This window comes from Elgaria multicarinata, chromosome 3 (assembly GCF_023053635.1).
Source record: "Elgaria multicarinata webbii isolate HBS135686 ecotype San Diego chromosome 3, rElgMul1.1.pri, whole genome shotgun sequence".
Classification (NCBI taxonomy): domain Eukaryota; kingdom Metazoa; phylum Chordata; class Lepidosauria; order Squamata; family Anguidae; genus Elgaria; species Elgaria multicarinata.
The window spans coordinates 92,246,213-92,273,736 of record NC_086173.1 but is presented as its reverse complement, the minus strand read 5'-3'; the positions used below and the strand labels follow the sequence as shown (position 1 = coordinate 92,273,736).

The 27,524-nt window shown below is 42.2% G+C and overlaps 2 protein-coding genes across 5 annotated transcripts in view; both read right to left on the bottom strand.

The window, feature by feature from the left end:
• LARP1 (La ribonucleoprotein 1, translational regulator) overlaps positions 1-828 on the bottom strand; it is a 91,826-nt gene extending 90,998 nt beyond the window's left edge. For 2 of the 4 annotated variants that reach the window (XM_063120909.1, XM_063120911.1), the window contains exon 1: positions 262-828. In XM_063120909.1, coding sequence (XP_062976979.1) covers positions 262-739 — 478 coding nt within the window. In that variant the 5' untranslated portion in view covers positions 740-828. The remainder of the gene's footprint in view (positions 1-261) is intronic. The other 2 variants (XM_063120912.1, XM_063120913.1) reach the window with 1 other exon arrangement.
• SAP30L (SAP30 like) overlaps positions 1-27,524 on the bottom strand; it is a 315,105-nt gene that overhangs the window by 91,226 nt on the left and 196,355 nt on the right. The window lies entirely within an intron of this gene.

Below are 27,524 nucleotides of genomic sequence, written 5' to 3'. Positions count from 1 at the left end.
GGTTTTTTTTCCTTTTACGAGGGGGATCAAGGAGCGTAGGGTGAGGGAGAGCAGGGTGGGTGGTAGATGGACAAAGGCAGGGTGGAGTTCTCCAAGGTGGAGCGGGCGGGGTGGAGAAGAGAGAGGGAGAAAGGGAATGTCACCATATTGCAGAGGGAAGACTCCCCACCTCGAATGGCTGGCTTGCCGTATCAAAACGAGCGTATCACGCCGCCGCCGCCGCCACCCCTCGCCCGCCCAGGCCGCCTCCTTCCTACCCACCTGGCGGGGACTGTCCGTTGAGGGTGACCAGAGCCACCGGCGCGTTCTTAGTCCAAGGGTTCACCTTGGGCGGGGGGGCCTCGATGAATTCCTTGCGCCCAACTCCTCCCTGCTCGCCGCCCTCCTCGCCGCCGCTACTGCTGCTGCTGGCCTCGCCGAGCAGCCGGTTCGATTCGATGCCGCCGCTCCTCTGGTGCAGCAGGTTCTCTTTCTCCTGGTTGTTACTGTCCTCCTTCTGCTGCTTGATGCTGGGGGGCTTGAGGAGGGCCCCGTTCCGGCGCAGATGCTCCCCCACGTTGCCGCCGCTTTCCTTGCTGCAGCTGTCGGGGCCGCCCCCCTTGCCCTCGTCGGCGTTGGCCTTCTCTCCTTGGTGCATGAGGTGTTCGCCTTTCTCCTGAGGCTTCTTGATAACGAGCCCGTGCTCCTCGGAGGGCAGCAGAGGGTTCGCGGGCAGGAGAGCCTCCACCTGGGTCGCCATCTGCGCCCCCGCAGAGACGCCTCGTTCCCCCCGCTCCAGGCTCTCCCCGGACAACACGCGCCCGCCCCAAACTTTGCCGACTCCCCCTTCCCCAAATCACCGCGCCGAGCCCAGAGCGTCCCTCCCCCTCTCCCGCGTGCGTGCACCCCCAATCCTTTGCTCAGGTGGATGCGCACCCCGAAGCGAGGGGGGCTCGAAACGCCGGCTTCCTCCCCCCACCCTTGAAACCCAACCCCGTCGTCCCCCCTCCCCCGTCTCTTCTAATGCGGCCGCAGCAATATGGAGAAGCAAGGAGACCACGCGACTGGCCGGCGAGAGCGCGCGCCTCTCAGCCAGCTCCGCCTTAGAGTAGTGGAGTGAACGTGCACGCTCGCCCCGGCCACGCGCGCGCCTCGGAAGCGGCAGGGGCGGGAGGAGGAGAGGCCGAGGGCCGCGCGCGCGTGCCTGATGCAATTCGCCGAGAGGGGACGCTCCTTAAAGGGCCCGCGCTTGGGAAGCGGGCAGGAGGAACCCGTCGTTCCTCTACGGGCCTGGGCGAAGCGCTGCTTTTATTCCTCCTCCAGCGCAGGCACCCTGCTGCTTTCCAGCTCAAGTTGACGGAAGGAAGTGGGGCCTTATGATTACATCTCTCTTCAAAGCTCCGGCCATCCCATACGTATTTACTGGAAAACCAAGCAGTGGAGTTTACTTCCAATTAAAACATGGTCAGGATCTGGCTGAAAGTGTAACGTAACAGCCCCAGCCCATGCAGGTTTACTTGGAGGCAGGCCCCGTGGGGTTCAAACATCTCCATAGGGTTGGGTTGTGTCCCTTTCCCTTCCCGTCAGAAGCCTTCAGAACTATTTGGGGGCTCAGAGCAGGTAGGCACCACCTTTAGGGCAAAGGTAGTTGCTCCCACGCTTTTGCCCCTGGTTCCTCGCCTCTCCACTCTGCTTTTTCTCCATTGCCTTAACAGCGCGACCCCACGCGTGCTTATTCAGAAGCCCCACAGTGTTCAATGGGTTTAATCCCTAGTAGATGAGGGATTGCAGCCTCAATCTTAATCCAATTTCGGTATTTATTAAAATCCATTCTTTCCCTGCACCCAATCTTGGCAAAGCTAGCCAGCTTTATCAATCTATGTTGTTTACTTATTTGTACATCTTATCTTTGTACATCATATCATGCCTTTCTTCCAAAATGTCCCATGCATTTGATCCTCACAACAACTCTGTCAGGTAGATTAAACTTGAGAGATGGATAATGGCATAAAGCCACCCAGTAAACTTCACAGCTGAGCAGGGAGATAAGTCTTGGGTCTCTCCATTCCCCAGTCTAACCACAACACCACTCTGGCTCTCTGTCTGCCTATCTAGCACCATCAGTGTGCATGCCCCTTTACCAAGATCAGTCCCTGTCTCCAAGGTGCTTGTAATGTAAAATGTCTATGGTGAGGGAGGCAACAGGAGGAGGGAAGGGAGGAGATCTGGAATGTTTTGAAGATCAGTTAGTACAAAACAATGCTGACAGGAAAACAGCAGTGGCTTTTTACTATTTATATACTCCGCGGTTCACAGAATTTTGAAATTTCATGTAAAGCGGCCCCAAGGGTACAGCCAGTCAACCACATTTCAAGTTATTTACTCTTAAATTATTTATAAAGATTTTTTTCACATTAGCTTGGGTTTGAAGTTATATGACTCTATCACAATATAGTTGGCACATTTTTTTCCTGGCAGAACCTCTTTCTGGAAGAACTATCAGGAAGAATATATGGGGCGGATCAACGTATGCAAGAAAATTACATTACACTATTGTTGGATTTCTGTCACTCCTGTTTAAAAGAGAGCGACCAGAATAAGAAGTGGCAACTCCACCACAGTATCTCCTACCACTTTATGAGAGCATGCTGGAATAGTTAATCTAGTCTGTCCCTTTGACCTCTTGCTTCTATGATAAGTTACAATAACACTAACAAGTAATCTTGCAGGCAGTACTGACCAGGAAAAGGAAGGCTTGATTTTACATGCTTTAAATTGCTATGAACAAGCAAATCCATGGGATGCCTATAGTGAGCTAAACCCATCCCATCAATGATGAGAACAAGCTTCCGTTTGTGAAAAACTGAAAGAAAAAAGGAGAGAAAAACAAGGAAAAAATGGGAAACTCTTAAGCAAGATTCACCATTTTCTAATGGGCAGTAGATTAAAAAAATACAATGCAGCTTTGCCCCCTGCCCCAGTCTCCAAGTATGTCTGTAATGCTCCATGTTGTCTGTTTGTTAATTTTCGGTGAGTGTTTTTCTTAAAATAACTCGCATGTCAGAGATGGTTGCTGTTTTCTTCATCACATAGTATGATAACGGGCCATGTTCTGTTCCAAGCTGTTGGGAAATTTAAAGTTGTAGTAACCTGCCCAGAATGTGGTGTTGAACAGCTTCCTTTCCCCACAAGAACCATTTTCAGATACTGTATATGGTTAGCAATACAAGGGTAACATCCCTCTTGCTAAAGGCAATGAAGCAGGCACAAGTGAAGGCGACTGCTTGGCATAAGAACCTGAGAGGTATGGGAGTCAAGGATATGGATTTCCCCATATGCAGCATGCTTTGCTTTTTATCATTTGAAAACCAATTCCGAACTTATTCAGTAGATATGTTATTAAGAGAATACACCTTAAGCCCAGAATAGATTAGAAACCACCTTTGGATAAACACCATGTAACAGGGAAGGGCTGCAGCATTTAATCAATCAAATGTATTTATTTATTAAAATTGGCTGAAGTCAGGCAGATTTGTAGATGTTATTTTTAAAAATATAAATACTTGTAAACCCTGCTGGTGACAAGTGCCATGTTCAACCTTACCCTTCTCCAAAAGATTTAGAATAGGAATGCTTCTTCTGGAATGATGTCCTCTAAGTTAGAGATCTCAGAGAAATGCACAATAGATTCAAATGTTCAGCTTTCAATGACCTGCAGATTACGCAGCGAATCGGCTTTTTCCAAGTCACATGGATTCCAAGCACCTGTGGACTGTTTTTTTTTTTTTTACACTTGTGCTAATGTACATTGGCGCTACTGCACACTTGGGCAAGTGCAAGAAAATTCTCATATATCCCCCCCCCCCAAAAAAAATCTAATTCCCTGAATGAACAGATGATGGAATAAAAAATCCCTGACAATCCTTGAAAGTCAGTCAGAATGGATTTAATAAAATCTGATCATCCCCAGATAAGATAGATGTGTGTATCATTTAAATTTTAGATTCTTACAACAGGATGTATGCCTTTTTCTTCAAAACAGTTATATGCAGATTTAGCCAAGAAGTAATAATCAAATTACAGTCCTAGTTAAGAGTTGCCTTGTTTCCTTCATGTCCCTTCAAACAAAAGTGGAAAAAGTAGAGAAAATGAAGCTTTATCACACCAGCGTTATACTGTGCAATCACTGAATTGCGTGCAAAGGACTCTGAAGTTTTCTAGCTTATAATCTGTTTTTATTGTGAAGTACTCCCATGCATCCTGCTTTAATTGTGCTTCTTAACCAAAAGAAGTGCAATATTTTGCTACTAGTTTTTGAGCATATCATTTGTTGTTTTCTGAGCGGCCACTGGGACACAGGAGCAGGATTTGAAGAAAAATTAAACAAATGCTTACATTTGTGTAAACTTTAAAGCTAAAGACATCAAAATTGGCACAGTAATAGATATTAAGGAGAGCTTTAAGCACACCAAATTTGAATCAGATTGGGTCATCCATTGATTTTGTATTGTTTTTTTTACATTTCCCCCCTTAAACCCATTTCCTGGTATGCAAAGGATCTAGCCGCCTGGTAGCAACAACAACAGCGACAACTTAGTGCTGTAGGGGATAATTTGAGGGAAACAGGTACGTGGGATAAAGCTCTTAGAACTTGACCATTTGTCCTGTCTCAGAACTTTTCAGGAAATCACAACAGGTCACCCTTTAATATGCAATCAATGCTGCGCGCGCGCACACACACACACACACACACACACACACACACACACACACTGCCCCCAGTCACTGACAAGAAGTTTAATTTTTTAAAAAAATATTACCAAAAAAGTGGTGTCCGGAGCACTACAGTGCACTGAAAAGGTCACATCTAGTTTATTTGCAAGCTGGATTTGAACTTTTTGGTTCTTTGTAGAACTTTATGGCTCCAGATGCCATTTTTTTCATAATTTTTTAAAAAATCATTTTTTAGGAAATTGCTGCCTATGGTGGTGGGATCACCAGGGGCAAAAATGGCATCTGGATCTGGTTTCTTAGTACTAACACTAGATTTTGAAAGTCACCAAAAGTTGGAAACCACCAAGACCTGGTTCTCTTGGAAGTGGGAAAATCCATGTCTGGACTATACCAGATCATACTTTAGGTGGGTGCTCACATGATAGAATGTGCTCCTCTGTACAATCATTCTTCCCACACAGTATGTGTTAGGAAGAGGCAAGGCTAGATCCCCTGGTATCCAGTGTTACATGGAGAATGAATTTTGTACTGAGGAAACCTCAGTTTCAGGCTGAAGTCGAACTACCCACACAAGTTTACCACTTCAGTAAGAAATACACCTGAATCAACCAGTTCAACTAAACCAGTAGACTACAACTATAAGTGCTGGTTTTGATCTTTAAACATTTAAAACAGTTTGGGACCAAGTTACTTCAAGGACTATCTTCAGCCATGTCAGCCAGGCTTCATTGTACAATCACCAACAGAGGTCCTTTTCACTTTCTCACTTTCAAGTGTAGTTAGAAAGCCAGTACATGATAGTGACCCCACGCCTCTGGAATGGGTTGCGATCTGGAGTCCATCAGGCCCCATCATTGCAAGCTTTTAGGAAGGTGCTGAAGACATATTTTCTCTGTACTTCACCTGCTTATGTTTATTGGACTGTTCTGGTTTATAGTTGCAATAGCATTGTAGATTTTAGTATTATCTAGGCCAGGTGTTTTATTATCTATCTATCTATTTATTTATTTATTTATTTATTTTATTACATTTTTATATCGCCCAATAGCCAAAGCTCTCTGGGCAGTTCATAAAAATTAAAACCATAATAAAACAACATGTTTATTTATTTATTTTTATTTATTTATTTATTACATTTCTATACCGCCCAATAGCCGGAGCTCTCTGGGCGGTTCACAAAAATTAAAAACATTCAAAGTATAAAACAACAGTATAAAACCATAATATAAAATACAATATAAAAGCTCAACCAGATAAAAACAGCAGCAATGCAAAATTACAAATTTAAAACAACAAGTTAAAATTTATTTATAGACAGTTAAAATACTGGGAGAATAAAAAGGTCTTCACCTGGCGTCTAAAAGCATATAATGTAGGTGCCAAGCGAACCTCCTTAGGGAGGTCATTCCACAGCCAGGGTGCCACAGCAGAGAAGGCCCTCCTCCTGGTAGCCACCTGCCTCACTTCCTTTGGCAGGAGCTCATGGAGAAGGACCCCTGAGGATGACCTTAGGGTCCGGGCAGGTACATATGGGAGGAGGCGTTCCTTCAAATAACCTGGCCCCAAACGTTTAGGGCTTTAAATGTTAATACCAGCACTTTGAATCGGGCCTGGACCTGGACTGGCAGCCAATGAAGTTGGAAAAGGACTGGCATGATGTGGTCTCGGCGGCCAGTCCCTGTTAGTAATGTTAAACCATTTTATATTATGGTTTTATAATGTTGTTTTATACTTTGAATGTTTTTAATTTTTGTGAACTGCCCAGAGAGCTCCAGCTATTGGGCGGTATAGAAATGAAATGAAATAAATAAATAAATACCTCTCCCTCAACTGCCATCCACCTCAAAACAGTCATTTTAAAAATGAAACTATGGTGGTACTGCTAGTGTGACCCATTAGGCGTGGCTAGGTCTTTAGTAGTGGATCATGACTCTCCAGTTGAAGACCATTGTGCTAACCTAACCAGTCAATTCCCTATACAAGATAGTATGCATTGAGCACACTATATTGCCAATGTATACCAGTTGCCAGGGAACATGGGCTGGAGAGTGCTCGTGTCCTGCTTGTGGGTCCCTGGTCAACAGCTTGTTAGCCATTGTGTAAACAGATGCTGGACTAGATGGACCCTTGGTCTGATCCAGCATGGCTATTTTTAATGTTCTTATTATATCTCAGCAAAGATAACAGTCAAATAAACATACAGTCTTGGAATTTGATAGCTGCTTAGACTAAACAACTTTGCAACATCTCAAATGAAGAACATCTACATTCTAATACTGATAGAAATATCTCATGTCAAAACTTGATTGGGATAAAAACTAGCCTGTTGAAGACATCCATCAGAAGGTGACTACAAACCATGAAAGGCTGCCTGCAGCCTCTACAAATTATTCTAGCTACCTTCCGGGTACAATTGCTATGTTCCGTTTATAGTTACCTGTCATGTACACACCATCGCTAGACCTGTTGAAAGAATAACCTGTCAGGTGTATGTTGAGTAATTATGCCCCATGGAAACTCATCCACAGGGGTGGGGGGAAGGATGCTATCAAATGACATTTCCTGATATAGAGTAGTTAACAGGCAATGCAAGACATTGTTTTACATGTACAACTAGTAATAAGAGTTACTAATTTTGGTAATATTTTTATACATTGTGTCTGAATTATTTACACCACTCTGAAAATCTGATAATGAATGGCTAGATATTAGAACTTTTAAACATTCACAGAAGCACAAGACAGGACTTTACATGTTTATTTACTTAAAATGTTTATAGGCTGCTGCCCCACAAGCTCAAAGTTTCTTACAATTGACAAAGTAACACATAAACAAAATACCAGCAAAATGAAATCATAAAAATACACAAGATTATCTGAGGTGACAAAAAATAAGATCATCCACTGTATTCCAGCTGACCAGCTCAACTCATAGCTTCTAAGTATACAGGATAAAAGTATTTTTATTGCATTTATTGCATTTCTATACTGCCCAATAGCCAAAGCTCTCTGAGCGGGTCACAAAATTTAAAACCATAAAGTACAATTCAAGGTATAAAACAAACCATAATATAAGAACACAATATAAAAGTACAATATAAAAGCACAACCAGAATAAAACCAAGCAGTAATGCAATGGATTTAAAATACAGATTTAAAACAGCAAAGTTAGAAGTCTAAGATGGTAAACTGTTACGGTATGGGGAAAATAAAAAGGTCTTCACCTGGCATCGAAAAGAATATAGGATAGGTGTGAGGTGAAGCTCTCTAGGGAGCTCATTCCACAGCTGGGGTGCCACAGCAGAAGAGGCCATCTTCCTGGGGCTCATCTACACCAAGCAGGATATTCCACTATGAAAGCAGTATATAAAAGGAAGGAGCCACACTATTGCTTTATATTGGTATTAAAGTGCACTGCAGGATCTTCACTACTGCTTTATAGTGGTATTGAAGTGCACTGACAATTGTTGGGGCCCATTGACACATCTGCACCAAGCTGGATATTGCAGTAAGAAAGCGGTATGATAGCGTATATGGTCTTCTGTGTCTATGGGCCCCAACAGTTGTCAGTGTGCTTCTATACCGCTATAAAGCAGTAGTGTGGCTCCTGCCTTTTATATACCGCTTTCATAGTGGAATATCCTGCTTGGTGTAGATGAGCCCCTGGTAGCCACTTGCCTCACTTTGGCAGGGGATCATGAAGAAGGACCCCTATAGATTATTTATTTATTTATTTATTTATTTATTTATTTATTTATATAGCACCATCAATGTACATGGTGCTGTACAGAGTAAAACAATAAATAGCAAGACCCTGCCGCATAGGCTTACATTCTAATAAAATCATAATAAAACAATAAGGAGGGGAAGAGAATGCACCAAACAGGCAGTATAAAAGTCAGAGCAAAATCCAGTTTTAAAAGCTTTAGGAAAAAGAAAAGAAAAGAAAAGATGATCTTAGGTCCAGGCAGGTACATATGGGAGGAGGCGTTCCTTCAGAAACTGGCCCCAAGCCTTTTAGGGCTTTGAAAGTTAATACTACCACTTTGAATAGGGCCCGGACCTGGACTGGCAGCCAGTGAAGGTGAAAAAGTACTCGTTCAATATGGTCTCATTGGCCAGTCCCTGTTAACAATCTTGCTGCCCTGTTTTGGACCAGCTGAAGTTTTCAGACTGTTTTCAAAGGTAGCTCCACGTATAACGCATTGCAGTAATTCAGACAAGAGGTTATCAGAGTATGGATAACTATAGCTAGGCTATCTCTTTCCAGATAAGGGTGTAGTTGGTATATCAGCCTAAGCTGATAAAAGGTGTTCCTTGCCACTGAGTCCACCTGTGCCTCAAGTGCAGTTCTGGATCCCCCAAACTATAAACCCGATCCTTTAGGGAGTGTGCAATCCTCTCCAGAACAGGTTGAACATCACCTAGCTAGACAGATGAACCACCTGCTAACAGTACTTCTGTCTTGTCTGGATTGAGTCTCAGTTTGTTGGCCCTCATCCAGTCCATTACCATGCTCAGGCATTGATTCAGAATAGCCACTGCCTCACCTGTGTTTGATGAAAAGGAAAGGTAGAGCTGGGTGTTATCCACATATTGATTACACCTCAGCACTCTGGATAACCTCTCCCAGCAGTTTCATGTAGATATTGAACAGCATAGGGGATAAAATAGAGCCCTGTGGAACCCCATGGTCTAGATGCCATGGCACTGAGCAATAACTCCCCAGCACCACCTTCTGGAATCGGTCATCCAAGTAGGAGCAGAACCACTGCAACGCAGTGCCTCCAACTCCCAGCCCAGATAACCTGTCCAGAAGGATGCCATGGCCAATGGTATCAAAAGCCGCTGAGAGGTCCATGAGAATCAACAGGGTTGATTTCGGCAAAGATCATCCCACAGGGCGACCAAAAAGTAGGCTACAACTTCCCCCATCCCAGTTTTAAGCCACCCTATTGAAGCACATTGGTAGCCAATGCTAATGATATAAGACAGACTAAATATGTTCACACCTCCCAATATTCAGGTAGCTACATTTTGTGCTAGCTGCAGCTTTCAGGGCAGTTGATCACATAAGTAAGCCTTGCTCTGTCCAAGAAGGGGTTCAGCCTACATAATAAATGCAGCTGGTAAAAGGCTACCACAGTCATCAATGCTGGGTCTAGAAATATCCCACCATATTGGTTCCAATAGGGAATTTATAATCAGTCACAGGCAATCCCTTCACACACCCTGCATGGGTCAAGGGTGACTCACCAACATCACAAATGACTTAACTGGGTTCATTTTCAACCTGGTTGATTCATGCATCTGATGAAGCACTGATTCTGGCCAGAAACAGCAGCTCCCAGATGCCTGGTCATAGAGTTATTTAACTGGAATGCACCTCACTCCAAAGGTGCAGATGAGCCCAATTACTTCCTGTAGGTATTATATTGCATTGGTGACAATATGGAGCACTGCAGACAAAAAGTAGTTAAACCATCTAAGAGCTGACATCAGATGTTCAAGCCACTGGCAATAAAGATGAACAGAGCCATATCATCCAGAGGAAGATCATCCATCAGCAGGGCAACTTCAAAGCCATCTTCAATGACAGAAACCAGATTGAAAGGGGTGGTATGTATTGCTGCACTGATGTATGTGAATATTGATAAATAATTATATTTTTGTTTGTTTCCAGAAGTGGGGGAGGGAGTTAAGAAAAGGATGCACACATTCCATAACCTTCTTTAAAAAGGGAAAGTTAGGCCCAGGCATAAAACTGGCCAGAACTTCCTTAAGAATATAAGAAAAGCTATGCTGGATCAGACCAAGGATCCATCTAGTCCCACACTCTGTTCACACAGTGGCCAACCAGCTTTTGACTAAGGAAACACAAGCAGGATACGGTGCAACATCACCCTCCCACCCATGCTCCTCATCATCTGGTATACGCAGGCTTACTGCCTCTTACATACAAATGGTTTCTGGAGTGGCCTGGATAGGCCACTGCCTCCTTGGTTTGACCCTCTCCCATTCCTCATCCAACAAGGCAATCCCAGTTCTGGCTAGGTGTCCCCCAGTTTCACTTCAGCTGCTTTCACTAGCTACAATGGGCAAGGGTCCAGATTCACAACAACTGTCGTTGTCCTAATGTGAGACCAAGATGAACCAATCCAAGCAACCATGACAAGCAGATGCTTCTGACATTTCCTGTATAGGCTCTGGTTGAACGGTCAGATACAATTTGGATATAAGCTGTGATTTTATCAGCAACAAACCGTGGTGTAGTGGAGCCAGGGCTCACAGAGTTGAAGCACTGTACTTTTTGATGATAAGGGATGATTACATCATCTGCCACCCTCTCAAGCTTCCCGGTTCCCTCCAAGCCAGCTGCAATCCTGGCAGCAGCTGGGATGGTGGGAGCTATCCCTGTTGTAATGCAGGGTATTTTGGGGTGGCTTGGTCTTGAATGGGACTTAAGTCCTATTAGCTTTACAAAAAACTTGCTCCTGGTGGAGGAGAAAATCACTTGAGCTGGCTTGTTGACATGGATCAACTCAGCTGCCTAAGTCTTTGGATCCTCCTTTGTGGCGTGTCATGATGAGCACCTGCACTTCAAAATTTACCACTACACCACTGGCTACAAATCATGGTTAATCATCACAGGGGATTACACATCCTTCCCTTTTCAGTCAATCACTTTTAGGCCCCCAAAAATTCACTACCCAGAAGAGCACCGCTGTGTACTATTCTGTTGAAGTCATAACATATCAGTTGGTTACTTTACTGCCATCACCACCACCTCTTGAGCCTGCAAATGGGCTCCGTCATGTAGTTAGTCAGATTAACCACGAATCTTCCTTCAAGCCATCTCACAACCTACTTCTTGGTGCCCAGTTCCTCAGTCAACGAGGAAGTCAGCTGTGTAGAAGGCTGGATGCCTGTCATTTACCTCATCATTTACTATCACTATTAAACCTTTTGTGTTATATATTTGGCAGAATGAATACAGGGAGTAACAACAACCAAAAATAAACATGCCCTATGCAGAGAATACTGAGGTTTTAACAGGCTCCAGAATAACTGTTTTAAATGGATACTGCTGTTTTTATGCTTTTAAATTTTTGTATATTTGTTTTTAATGTTCATTGTTTTTAACTTTTGTAAACCGCCTAGAGAGCTTCGGCTATGGGGCGGTATATAAATGTAATAAATAAATAAATAAATAAATAATATGTCTTCGCAATGTAGAGCAATCAGGAGGGGCATTGAAAACCAATTTTCAGGCTATAAAGTCAAGGGACGGTGGGAAGCCTCGCACACAAAAGTAATAGGCAACAACAGATGAATCCAGGGAGGGTTTTTTGTGTGTGTTTTTAAAGGTAAATTCCGCTGGACAGAATGACCTGTTAGATATTAAGATGTATATTAAACAAAAGTTGATAAGAATCTGTACAAGAAGAACTTGATCATTATAGTAAAAAAAGGTCCAAGATGACATTTGTATTTGCTCTGAAGTTATCTTTTCTAAGATGACTAAATGAAAATTGAAGAATCTACTTTTTGTAAATTGAACTTTATCCAGCATATTGTTATGATTAATTGTTATTATATTATCCCACTTTCCTCCAAGGTATGTAGTTCTCCAGCCACCCACTTTTTTTCTCACAACAACCTTGAGGGGTGGGTTAGACTGAGATACTGATACAGGACATGGTACTTGGAGAATGGCAAAACAATTTTGGAAAGTGTATAGATAAATAAGCAAGTGTAATCTATAAGATAGCACAAAATATGTGATATCCCCAATATTTGTCTTTATTTGATTCAACTATCATGCAGTCAGTTTGGTGTGGCTACTTACATGAATTAAATATGTGGAAGAACAGTAATCCCTTTTTGCCTTCAAACAAACATCCAGTAAACTACCATTATAATGAAGAAAATTAAAAGACAACCATATTATGCAAAGAATAATTTTATTAACATCATATATTCTAGTGTGCCCACCATTATGTAGCCAAATGATAGCTCCCATACATGAGAGGAAGGTACTGGAAAACTTAGGGGAAGTATGAGGTTTGCAGAACTTCCAAAAAATAATAATCAGAAAAAAGCCAAGGTTAAGGGCGAAACCACAAAACAGCCCTATAAGAACTCAATAGCACGGAATGTTGGGAGACTTGAAAGTGGGGACTGACAATGAGGGGAATGGATTTATTTTTTAAATTTCATTGCATTTATATCCCACCTTTTTTCCTCCAAGGATCCCAAGGTGGCATACATAATCCTCCTCCTCTTCATTTTATCCTCGCAACAACAACAACCCTGCGAGGTGGGTTGGGCTGAGAGCCTGTGACCGGCCCAGAGTCACTCAGTGGGCTTCATTGGCTGAATGGGGACTAGGAGCCAGATCTCCTGAGTCCCAGTCCAACACTAACCACTGGAATGGAATGGGTGAAATGGGAAGACAGAGGAATAGACAAATAATGATTAAAATAAAAAAGTACAAAGAGAACCATCTCATTGTCTACCTAGGGCAGTTCCTTGTTCACACTGAAAAACTACTTCGCAATGGCTGCAGAGACAGAAGTGAGAAATGCTCATAGAAATTAATGGAGAGGCAACAACATTGACTGAGGAGGAGGAAATTACAGTGTGCTTTATCCCCTTCTAGTCCATCTCCCAGTCTCAGTAATCTTGGTGACTTACCTAGATAATGGTTTTGAGTGTTTGTACCTGGTGTTGGGCACCTGAGTCAGGATTTGGATTCTGTTGGTGTATCACCCACCACATTGCCTAACAGTCTCTCTGGCCTCATCTACACCAAGCAGGATATTGCACTATGAAAGTGGTATATAAAAGGCAGGAGCCACACTACTGCTTTATAGCAGTATTGAAGTGCACTGACAACTGTTGGGGCCCATTGACACATACAATATACCACTTTCATACCACTATATCCTGCTTGGTGTGGCTCCTGCCTTTTATATATCGCTTTCATTGTGCAGTATCTTGCTTGGTGTAGATGAGATCTCTGTCTTAGCTGACTGAGGTGGACTTTAATATTCATGCTGAGCCTATCTATATCAGGAGCAGTTTAGGATTATATGGTCACCATGTCAACTACAAACCTGTCTCATATAATATCTGGTGCAATAGATGTGGCAGAGAACACTTTGGATCTGGTTTTCTGTACTGGATTGGGGGGGAAAGTATATGTGGGTTCGGGAGCCAGGAGTCACTCCATTGGCATGGCCAGATTATTATCTGATCATTTCTGACCTTCAAGCTACCTGAAGTGGGTAAGTGGGGGAACCATGTCTGATGGTCCACCCTGGAGGCTGATGAATCTGGATGGATTTCTGAGATCTCTTGGAGATGTTTAGCCAGAATTCTTTCTGAGGCTCTTGTCTCCTCTTGGAATGATGGATTGACCTGACCTATTGAGAAGTTTGTTCTTAAATAGCCTCAACACAGTCATAAAACAGGGTCAACACCTTGATATTCCAAGGAGCTGCAGGTAATGGAATTACAGTCTCAATCATTATACAAATGGTGACTTATTGTAACTAATATGATCGGACACACATAAAAATCGATTTGCAATCTTATTCTGTAGCTGTGAAAAAAAAATCTTACTTCTCTGCCACCATTCCATCTACTCAGTATCACCCAGTGGAAACTTTCAGGTGGTTGAAGGCATCTCGGGTATAGGTTCTAGAATAAAATAGCTTGAACCTTCAAAGGCCTGCTGTGAGAAAATTGCTGAACTTTTTGCAGATAAAGTCGCTTATATCCATGCTGACTTGGACGCCATTGTTTTCACAGAGTGCGAGACTGACAGGGCTAGTGTACCATCCAGTCATCTTATGGACCCTTCAGCTTGTACAACCTGAAGATGCAGCCAAACTGTTTGGAGGACTGAGGCACTCCCCTTAAAAGGACCTAGTAATTAGTCTGGGAGTCCTCCTGGACTATGTGCTAACTGGAGAAGCTCGACAGGTATGTAAATAATGAACTTGTGGTTATGGTTGTATATTCCTGTTATATGGTGTTTTATGGTGAATAATTCTAGAGTGAGATGAGTGACAGGAGGAATGGTGGAATAGCATCTGTGTGAAGATTGTCTGAATCTCCTTCATCCTTCACCATTAACTATGCTAGGTAGGGCAGAGGGGATTTGTAGGCCAAAACTCAGGAGGGCCACAAGTTACCCACACCTGATCTAGGATGTCTACTTGACAGACAGTGGCTCTCTGGGATCTCAGGAAGGGGACATTCTAATCACCTGCTCTCAAATCGTTTTTCTTTCCTTTTTTTTAAAAAAAGACTTCAGATGCCTGGAATTGAACCTGCATAGGGTGACTATATGAAAAGGAGGACAGGGCTCCTGTATTTTTATCAGTTTATTTTTTAATAATTATTCCCTTGTTTATAAAAAAAAAATCTTACGCCTTGTGCTCTTGGCTACATAAGAGGAAAGTAATAAAGGAAACATTATACTGCAGTTGATAATAAAACTCTGTGTGTCCTTGCAAATAGAGGACAGAGTGTGGACTAGACCTGAACCTAAAGGTCCTGGTGGCAATGGAATAAAGTGTGTGTGTGTGTGGGGGGGAGGTGTTTCCTACTGGGGTGAGAAAGGCCTTAGAGAAGGGGAATTCTCACTGGAGATAGGCAGGAAGTTGCAGGTGTGTGTTTCACCAGCTGAGGCTAGTATGTCAGCAATGGCCCTTATCTGGAGAGGACGGTCTTTGCTTCAATTCTCCATGCACTAGTGACATACAGACTGTACTACTGCAATGTGCTATGTGGGGGGCTGCTTTTGAAGATAATCTGGAAACTTCAGCTGATGGGGTGGGGGCAAGGTGGTCAGATCATACCTGGGAGTGGCTCAAAAGGGCTCATTCTTCTGCTGCTTTTTCCACTATTGTTAGAGAAGAGAGAACTCTGCAATCTACTGTTTGTCATCTAAGCCAGAGAGTATTCCATCTTGTCTAATATCTGGGATTGACAACTGTATCTGAGCCCCTTTGAAGGCCATACTCTACTGCTAGCCTAGCAAGGTCAAAAGGTGTTTCACTTTGTTTTTGTTAATAATGGATTGATTGATTGATTTGGTGTTGATGTTTTATTATATAATTGTTAGGCAAATGTTCTGACTTTTCTTTAATATGGTTTTATGATTTTATACTGTTGTTTAATACTTTGAATGTTTTTAATTTTTGTGAACCGCCCAGAGAGCTCCGGCTATCGGGTGGTACAGAAATGTAATAAATAAATAAATAAATAAATAAATAAATAAATATGTCTAGGTGCATATTGCTTTTTTCATGACAATTGTGAACAGGTTTATTGTGAATAGGTTTGATAACAATTGTAAACTGGTTTATTGTGAACAGGTTTCATAACAATTGTGAACAGGTTTATTGTGAACAGGTTTGAGCATACTGTATGGTAAATGACTGTACATATTTATTTATTTATTACATTTATATCCTGCCTTTTTTCGTCCAAGGAACCCAAGGCAGCATACATAATCCTCCTCCTCTCCATTTTTATCCTCACAACAACAACATCCCTGTGAGGTAGGTTGGGCTCAGAGTCTGAAACTGGCCCAAAGTCACCAACTGAGCTTCCATGGCCAAGTGGGGACTACAGTCTCCTGACTCCCAGTCCAACACTCTAACTACTACACCACACTGGCTGGCTGGCTTGCTACAATATAATGCACTGGTTCCCAATGCATTTCTGAGCTCAATTTAAAGTGTTTGTTTTGACCTTTAACCCCTTGAATGGGTTTGGACCAAATTTCTTGAAGGAACATCTTAATCCATATCAGCCTGCCTGCACTTTATGATCAGAGACAGAGGCCCTTCTCATTTGCCCATCTTTCAAGGCAGTTAAGTGGGCAAGTACATATGAGAGGGCATTTTCCACAGTGGCCTTATACTCCAGGAATGGGTTGCCATTGGGGGCTCTCAGGCCCCATCTTTGCAAGCTTTTAGGAAGAACTTGAAGACTTGCTTGTTTTCTCTGGCCCTTTCCTGATTATACTTTATTGGACAGTTCTGGGTTTTTAATTGCAATTTTGCTTTAGATTTTAGTACTGTCTAGGCTAGATGTTTCATTGCTGGTGTTTGTTGATTTTATTAACTTTTGCTGTTTTACCATTGTGTTTTTTTTTTTTACCGTATGGGACTTACAGTGTGAGATACCAAACATCCACCTTTCCCTTTACAGAAAGAATAACAAACTTTCATAGAACTGATTGCCATTAACTTAACTGATGATGATGATGATGATGATGATTAAAAATAGTTCCCTAAATCTATTTAAAAGAGGGGGTTTGCATAATAGGCTGACCATCAAGGGTCCAGTTGTGGGGGGGGGGGGTTTGTGGTTGTTTGGCAAACAGAAGTATTTTAGTTTTGGAACATTAATTTTGAGATTTTCACTTCTGCAATATTAATCAAACCTCAATAATCTTTGCATCCTTATTTGGGTGGATGATCCCGGGACATTATTGTGTAAGCTGTCTTGGAAGGGCTGTGGGAAAAGTGCAGAACCCAGGACTGATGAAGTAACGTGGTGGTAAAGTCAGGTATCCCTAATTGCCCATTTATGTATTGCATGTGCAATGTGGAGGTCATGTTGGGATTAACCTTGCAGTTAGTGAATGATAGTGGAGTTGCCAAGGATGCTGTTGGAATGGCTTGTCAGTGTTTCAACATTAGCACTTGGTTCTTCAGCTGCTGTTGTGCTTCTGACTTTGTTACTGGCTGAGCATAAGACTGTGACTGTATCCCAGGGGTAGCATAGAGGCATGGCTTGTTAAAATGAACAATGCAATTGGGTAAATATCAGGGGCTACTGTTTTTCTATATCTACCACAAAGGGTTAATAAAACATAAATGGTCAAAGATAAGCAAGGGTGAAAGGGGGGACCAACAGTTTAAAAAAACCCCATCATTACCACGGGTGTACTAAGCCAGGGGTGGGCAGATGTTTTTGTCTTCAATTCTCAGAAGCCTCTGCCAGCATGGTAAATGATCAGGAATAGTGGGAGTTGAAGTCCCAAACATCTGTAGATCTACTTTCTGCCCACTCCTGTACTAAGCAAAAAGGTCTGGATGAATTGAGACAAATATTTTGACTTGCAATTTGTGGATTAGGCTGAATGTCTGCTCTTCTGCCAATTGTTTTCTCACTGCTTACTGAACACTCTCCTGTATCTCTGCAGAATTAGAGCTTCCATGGTGTGTGGTTGTGTAGCAGACATTACCTGAGTAACTAAGCACAACCACATTAAATACTTTCTACTAAATGGCTTTATTCTTAAATATATAGCACTCTATATATGCTAAATACTTACAATCCTTATTTATTCTTCAAAGCCACCCTTTGAAGTAGGCAAGGGTAATTCATTTTATACCAGTAGGGAAGAGACGGAGAGACGCAATTTATGCGGGCCTGTCCCAACCACAGACATTTGCAGTGGAAGAAAACGACACATGAATCAGCATCACAGGTAGTTTGGTCTACTTTTGTCTTGTGATTTCCCAGGCCCCATTAGCTAGATCCCATTAACTCTGTGCATCTGTTGCATATTTATTGCGGTTATCTTTCCCCCAATAAAATGCAGTCTCTCAGCCCCGTATTTTAATGCCTATGTGCTCTCCAGATAGATTTGTAATGATCAGGGAGTGAATGGTTATTCTTTCAATCCAAAGCTAGGACCCATTTGAGTGATCATTATACATGATGTCCCAAGATTGAACACTCTTCTATAAATGAAGGGCTGCAGTTTTGTATTTGCCATTATGTCTGGTGAGTCATAACTGTTTTTTGCGGCAAAGTAGGGCTACATGAAGTCACAGTCTACCTGGGCATAGCATCATATGGAGAAACATTCCATATGATGCAGTGAAAGTAATTTCGGCTACATGCACACAGCCTCCCTGTCACCCCCCCCCTTGCTCCTTCACACTCCCCATCTCCTTTGTTCTCTATGCTGCCTATAGGAGTGTTTTTAAGCTGTCTGCACCACCTGAAGAAAAAAAAAGCCTGAATCACCTCTCCAAGGGCACACACATATTTCTGTTGTGAGAAAACCATTAATGCCCCCATTCAACTCTGGTCCTGCCTACATTCAGTACTGTTTGAAAAACGGTACAGAATTCAATCAGTAGAGCAGGGGTGGCGAAGATTCAAAATCAGAAGCTTCTGGAGGAGAAGGCTATCAATAGCCACCAGTCCTGATGGCTATATGCTACCCCCTAGGTACACCAGTTGCTGAGGATCATGGGTGGGAAGGTGCTGTTGCACTCATATCCTAATTGTACATTTCCTATGGGCAGCTGGTTGGCCACTGTGTGAAAAGCAGGATGGTTTTCACTTTTCACTGTGTGAAAAGCAGGACTAGATGGACTTTGGTCTGATCCAGCATGGCTCTTTTTATGTTCTTATGTTTGCTTCCTCTGAATGCCAATTCTTGCAAAACTTTCCCCATACCTAAAGCTGAGTTCCATATAAGAAAACACACCTCTATAGTACATATTGTCTTGGTTGAAGAACACAGTAGCCCCATTCAGTCCATCATTCTAACCACTCCCCCACATTGACTTGACTCCCACAAACTTGGCTCTTCCAATGCAGAGGAAAAAGTAATGTGTGAAGCAAGCTTGATTGTGGCCACAGTCATAACACTCTTTCCACAGACATTACTGCCTTTATTTGGAAAGGGCACCATTTTGCTTCAGCCCATGTAATGTACTCTAGCAGCACATTAAAAACTAATAAAAAATACCCTGTGTGGCCTGCTGTGCATAGATATGCAAACTGACTGCAGTAGCCAGAGTTCAAAAATTTGAACAATTGAGGGCCTATGTGGACATGACAATGGGAAATCTGCAGTCATGTTTTTCTTTAAGGTCAAAGCAGAAATGGGGAGGAGGTTCTAACCGTTCCCCTATAAGCTGCTTTTTCTGATTTGCTTTCTCTTCATCTGCTATTTACCCTGCAAGAGAAAACATGTACACACTATACAGGTATCTATAGGTTCTAGATTCCCTCCTCCCACAGGGCAATGAGCTACTGCAAAAGGGAGGCATGATAGAGGTGTACAAAATTATGCAGGGTATGGAGAATGTGGATAGGGAGACATGTTTCTCCCTCTCTCAAAATACTAGAATCCGGGGTCATCCCATGAAGTTGATTGGTGGGAGATCCAGGACAAATAAAAAGAAGTACTTCTTCACACAGCACATGGTTAAATTATGGAACTCGCTACCACAAGATGTAGTGAGGGCCACCAATTTGGACAGCTTTAAAAGGGGGTTGGATAAATTCCTGGAGGCAAAGGCTATCAAGGGCTACTAGCCCTGATGGTTGTGTGCTATCTCCAGTATTTGAGGCAGTAAGCCTGTGTGCACCAGTTGCTGGGGAACATGAGTGGAAGGGTGCTGTTGCACCATGTCCTGCTTGTTCATCCCTGGCTGATGGCTGGTTGGCCACTGTGTGACCAGAGTGCTGGACTAGACTAATTCTCCCTTCCCCTGTTTTCTGGGCCTTTACTGAACCAACCTCCCAACATCCCCCAAATGGGATAACCCAATAATGGATCTCCTAGCATCTCATCAAGTTTGGCCCTCAATTGATTTTTTTAAAAAATCAATAGAAAACAATTAAAATTGTAATGGACAGAAGAAATAACCATCAGAATCCTGTACACAGATACCTGTACCAGAAATATAATTTAACACGGCTATATATTCAAATATATGAATGCACAAAGATACTACAACAGGAACAAATAAAGAATTTCAAAAGCTTTAGACATGTAATGTAGGTAATAGTTTGCACAATGGTTACTGCAATCAATCTCCATCACCGTGTGCAATAGACCAATAAGAGGAAACGTCAAATGAGTTTGAGTCCAAGTTTAAAGACTTGATGGCCCCTGAGGACTGGTTTGACAGGTTCGTCAGGATGCATCCACATTTCTCCTAACCATTTTAAGACTATTTCCCTTGATCTTCCTGATGCAATTATCATTGAAGTTTTAGCTGACTTCATCATGCCAGGACCATCAAGGAATGCAGCTAAACTTACAGAGCTAGGTTGTTAATTGCTGGCTGCTGCTGCAGCTCATTTGATATTGTATGTTTTTAGCTCCTCTCTCCAAATAGTTTTCAAAGGAGCTTTTAAATATATATATATATATATATATATATATATATATATATATATATATATATAAAAAAACAACTTTGGGAACATTTGTGTGGGAAAATGGCATATAAATATCATGATGATGAAAATCGACACAAGGAGAGAAGTAGGAAGCAATGTATTAGAAGGACAACCTACAGGTTTTTCAAGTCCACTGACATAACATAGGAAAAGCCGTGCTAGATCAGACCAAAGGCCTATTTGGCCCATTTATTTCTACACTTATATTCCGCCCCATAGCTGAAGCTCTCTGGGTGGTTTACAGTATTCAGTGTTCACAGTATTTTTATTTATTTATTTATTTATTTATTTATTTGAACATTTGTATCCCACCCTATTATCACTGGGATCTCAGGGTGACATACAGATATCAGAACACTATAAACATAAATACACAACTAAAAATGTATTAAATCATTAACAAAATAAAACTGGTAGAATTTTTTTTTAAAAGCAATGAAACAATAAAAATTATGTCTAATCATGGAGAATTTAGCCCTCGGAGTAGCTATCCAGATGCTGATGGGAAGCAGACAAGCAGGACATAAGCACCAAAGCACCCTCCCAGTCATGTTTATTTATTTGCTATTAATAATATTTATACACCGCCTTTCCACAAATCTCACCAAGGCAGTGTACAGCAATTATAATAAAAATGATAATGCATAATGATAAAAGGAATAACACCATATTAAAATCATACTGCCTCTGATCCCTGGAGGTAGCATATAACCATCAGCACTAGTAACCGTTGCATTGTCCTCCACAAATTTGTCTAATCCCCCTGTAAAGCAATCGAATTCGGTGGCCATATCACCACATGCTGTGGTAGAGAATTCCATAGTTTCACTTGGTGCTGCTTGAAAAAGTACTTCAAAAAGGCTGCAGAATATGTGCTGATTGTTAACTCACAGCAGCCACACAGAATCAAAGTTTTCATTGAGCAATCCACCACATTTTCAAGTTCCTTCCCAAGTCAATCACTACCAGCTCAACCACTATCCCCATCAGTATGTGAAAATGATATGTTTTGCCCCAGTGTCCATCATTTTACACTTGCTTACTTTGAACCACCATTTTGATGCCCTGCAGTTTGGAGATCTAATCCCCCCATAAAGTGATCTAATTTGGTGGCCACATCACCATATGCTGTGGTAGACAATTCCATGGTTTCATTAAGGGCCTTGCTAGACAAGGGGTTAGCCCAGTGCGAGGCCTGGGCTCGTCCTTGTGCATCCAGATGATGCACAGGGGATCCTGGGCTCAGGTAGGGGTCAAACCTCCCTGGCCCCGGGGTAACCGGCATCACTTGTGGCCCGGTATTTTCCGCGTTCTCGGGCTGAGCGCGAGCGTGTAGCCTGGTCCGCTGCTTTTCCCAGCTAACGTATTTACACACGAGTAGCCAGGAAAAGTGGCGGACGGCGCACAGCGCTCCACAGGAGCACCGTGGCCATCAGGGCAGGGTGTGGAGAGGGGGGAATCAGAGCCAGGGGGGATGCTGGGAATTGGAGATTGCAGCAGCGGGGAGCAGAGATCGCGGGGGGGGATTGCGGCCAGGGTGGGGAACCCTTTTTTTTAAAAAAACCCCTATCTTTTCTGCTGGTGCGCTTCTGTGCACCCAGCCCTTTAAGAGGGAAACAAAATGGAGGACGCGACGGGGCTTTTCTGCAGTCCGTCGCATCTGACGTTTGGATTGGAGCGATGGCCCGTGCTACTTGTAGCGTGGGCTCGCCACTCCTCCAGCACCGATTCCAAGGTAGGTCTAGCAAAGCCCTAGGTGCTGCTTGAAAAAAGGACTTTTGATGCCCATTACTGCAGTTTGGAGATCCTTCGGAAGCTCTATGCTGTTCCTATGTTTTAATCAGCCTAAATAATTTGGTGTCATTGGCAACTTGGTCACTTCACTGGCCATCCCTAACTCCAGTTCATTTATTAACAAGTTTAAAAAAACACAGGTTCCAATACAGATCCTTGAAGGAGCTAACTGTTTACATCCCTCCATTGTAAGGACTGACCATGCATGTCAAGTCTCTGCTTTCTGTTCTTTAACCAGTTTCTGATCCATATAAGGACCTCTCCACTTATCCCTTGCCCATTAGCTTTGCTCAGGAGACTTTGGTGAGAGACTTTGTCAAAAGCCTTTTAAAAGTCCAAGTAAACAATAACTACCATATCTTCCCTATCTACATGCTTGTTGACACTCTTAAAGAACTCTAAAAGGTTAGTGAGACACAACTTACCTTTGCAGGAGCCATGTTGGCACTTCTTCAGCAACAAAAAAGAATGAGCAAAGTACATCTCAGAGCTCTATTGGAGCTTCTTCCTAAATGTTGGGAATGTTTTGTAATTGTAATTGGCATGAAGCCGTACGAAGTATCACATATGTATATACCAACTGTGCCCTTACCTGGACAGAGATAGCCTAGCTACAGTTATCCATGCTCTCATAACCTCTCATTTGGATTACTGCAATGCGTTATACGTAGGGCTGCCTTTGAAATGGTCCGGAAACTTCAAGCTGGTACAAAACAGGGCAGCACATTTACTAATAGGGACTGGCCAACAAGACCACATCACGCCAGTCCTTTTCCAACTTCACTGGCTGCCAGTCCAGGTACGGGCCTGATTCAAAGTGCTGGTATTAACATTTAAAGCCCTAAATGGCTTGGGACCAGTCATCTAAAGGAACGCTTCCTCCCATATGTACCTGCCTGGACCCTAAGGTCATCCTCAGGGATCCTTCTCCATGAGCCCCTACCAAAGGAAGTGAGGCAGGTGGCTACCAGGGGGAGGGCTTTCTCTGCTGTGACACCCCTGCTGTGGAATGAGCTCCCTAAGAGGTTCGCCTGGCACCTACACTATATTCTTTCAGATGCCAGGTGAAGTCTTATTTATTATCTCAGCATTTTAACAGTCTATAAATTTAATTTTAACTTTGCTGTTAAAATTTGTATTTTAAATTTGTATTTCTGCACCGCTGCTGATTTTATCCTGGTTGTGCTTTTATATTGTATTTTATATCATGTTTTTATACTGTTTGTTTTATGATTTGAATGGTTTTAAATTTTGTGAATCACCCAGGGAGGTTCGGCTATTGAGCACTATAACAATGCAATAAATAAATTTCATTAGGGAACTAACTGAAACTTATTCTGACGTTTCAATGGGTTTACTTCCAGGTACGTCTGCATAGGGTTGTTACAGGCTTAGTACACCTGCTGTCTTTTAAAATATCAATACTTTTTTCAAGGAAGAAAAATGTTGAAAGATTGCACAAACTGTCCAGGTTCTACTGCTTTTGCAGCTAAGGTGCACTTTAAAAAGGCAAAGGTGGACCGTTGTATAAACACACTCTTGGTGCTTAGCTCTGTTTTCTAAGCTGAAATCTACTGGGTGTATCTCCTACATTCTCTTCTCCATACATGCCCATTCCTGGAATGGAGGAAGGCTGATCTGTAAAGTTTTTTGGCTGAGATCTGGTAAAATTGCACCATTGGAATCAGTAACACAGAGTCAGGAAATTATGGCCATTAAGGACAAAATTTAACAAATCAAGTTTTGCAAGCTTTTGCTCCTTTTATATTTATTCTGCTTGAGGCAATAAAACAAGTGGGACCTGCAACAAAATATTGCAGTGTAGAGTACTCTTGTTCAGTGTTACAGCCAATTAGCCATGCCCTCTTCCATTCCATTCTCCTTCTCTCCCCCCACCCACCATTTTTCATCCCACCTCCAACAATCAATCAACTTTCTGTGCCCACTGAGCAAGCTCAGGCCTCATTGGTCTGTTGTTTTTTTCCTCTAGCGTGTTTATTCTTCTGTGAACCTTGAATTTCCTTGAGGCCTGCTCATACCTCCCTCTTGTGCACAGATTGTGCCATTTTGGCTGCATACAAATACATACTCAGAGAACTGAGTTTGTAATTAGTATATATGATGAATTTGTGTTCTTACATCTCTGGCCTTGGTGGCTTGTTGCCAGATCGCTTTGCGAATAAACACAGAGCAGCTGATGGGTTTCCACACAGAGGGAAAAGCTTCAGGGTAGATGTCAATAGTTTAAATGACTTGTACAGGATCCTTATAGACCAGTAAGCAATAGAGAAGTTGTTAAAATGGAGAATACTACCAAAAGCCTGTACATTTTGACTTAAAAGTAAGTCCCAGTGATTCTAATGGGGCTTACTCTTAATAAGTGGGTATATGGATTGAAATCTAAATTTGCACATTAGATAGCTGGCCTATTAAATAAAAACTTGTTGAACTATATATGAACTGGTAGGATCTCACATTTTTCTATTAGGCTGCAATCCCATAGAACGCTTACTTGGGAGTACATCCCATTAAAGCCAAAAAGGCTTATTCTTGAGGAGACATGTAGAGGATTGCACTGAGAGTAACACCCTTCAACACCTTACAGTCATACTTCAATGTTTGGCCACACTATCATGGAAGTGATAAGGTCTTGCAGGGTGCTTTTTCATTGCGTAAGAAACTTGTCTAAGTTCAGCTTAGCTTACCTACAAAACAAAAGCACACAAAACTTGTTCCCCAAAGTGCACATAACATGGTTCACAAAGGTAGCTATTCTTTTCTAGAAAGTTTAGATCATGAGGACACACAGGTACAACAGGATATGTATTGCTCTGGAGACCTATCAAGGCTGATGAACAGTAGTGGTAGATTCACTATTTCACTCCCATTTGGTGCTTTCAATAATTGTCTTGCAGAAAGGATCCAAGATTATTGTCTTCAGGCTAGTTGAACAAATGCTACAGGGGCACTAAATCCCACAGTGGATTCAGAACCTTAAAAATGGGCATGACATTATTAGACTTTTAAAAATGTTAACATTGTAACACAAAACAGGGAACTGGACCTGCACTGAGAAGATCCTTTACTGGTCTAGATCCTTGACGTCTGTTAACATTACTGGAATACCCTTATGTACATTATATTTCTAGTAAAATACATGATCTCTGAATATGACCTTCTTGTTTAACAATGATGATCCTAGATACTTGATCTAATCTTTTTGGTAAACTGACTCCCTCTTACTGAAAATGTTCTCTTTTGTTTCAGAACTTTTGATGTGCTAATAATTAACCCACAGCGCCTGGAACAGTCCATCTTCTTTGTATTTTGTTCTGATTATTTTCCCTAATGAAGAGGTGTGTGAAGTTGACAGGGCTTACTTTGTCTCCACCAAGAGTTGGGTCCAATGGAAGATAATAATCAGTTTAGTTATATTGGCTATAAAAGCCTTTCAAGCTCATTTGCCCCACGGATTTGGATCATATTGTTCCAATCTCAAACAGCTAACAGAGCACATTAACAAATGAGGTATGCGGCATCCTTCTTTCTATTGTGCCATAGATGGATCTGCTCTTAAGTACTGCTCAGGAGATGCAACTGGTTTGGAATATGTTAACCAATTTCTAAGTGGGGGCAAATTGCTGGAGAAACACTGCACCACCTAGGATGGCCATGTGCCCCCCATTTGAAGGGCTGCTAGAGGACTTCCATCTATTTTGAAGGTGTCCTCTATTTTGAAGGGCTGTCCAGTATAGGTGGGATATATATACACACACACACACACACACACACACACACACACACACATACATCAGAAGGAAGAAGTTGCCCATCAGCAGTACCTGGACAGAAAACTAAGCAGACACACAGGTCACCTGATCACAGTCTTCCACACTATGGTGAGATGTAATGTATATCTATTTAAATTATAATATTGATGTCTAAATTTGCATCTATACATATGCATTAGCATATGCAAATTTTATACAAATAGGTGTCCTCTTTTGTCCTCTTTTTTGATTATGCATGTCCTCTTTTTTTAGTGATTTACAAGTGGCCACCCTACAGCATCGCCCTATCCACTTACGAAGCCTTTCCATTACTCTTCCCTCCCCTATTTGGTCCTTCGTGCACCCTCTACCCACAATGAATTGTATAAGAACAGATTATCACAATACTGGTGTCGGACGCAGAACAGAGCTCTTTTGTGTGTCATCTGGAAAGGCCCTAAGAAGGAAATTAGTCTGTTATCCATTAGAGACCTTTTGTGGCTGCGCTAGAAATCAGACTTCAGCACGATTGCATTAGATTAGAACAAGCACCTAACTCAAGTGTTGCTGAAGCTCCTTCACAGAAATCTAATGATTCTCTTGAGATGCAATCCATTAGGAAGCAAATCATTCCCACTGAACATTTACTAGGGAGTAAATCCAATGGTTTACTTTTGCAAAGGATTAACTTTAAATTGTCTTAAACTGCAATCCCATATACATGTATTTACCTCTGAATAAGTAACATCAAAGTCAGTGAAGCTTTTCTATGCAACTGTTAAAGATACATGAGCCCTGCCCTTCCTTCCATATGGCCACCTTAACCAAAGTGGACTACATTAGAAGAAAATATACCTTTTTGGATATAGAATCATAGAATCATAGGGTTGGAAGGGTCCTATAAGGCCATCGAGTCCAACTTCCTGCTCAATGCAGGAATCCACCTTAAAGCATACCTGACAGATGGATATGTTTTTTGTTTCCTTTGTAGCATGAAACTCCTGCT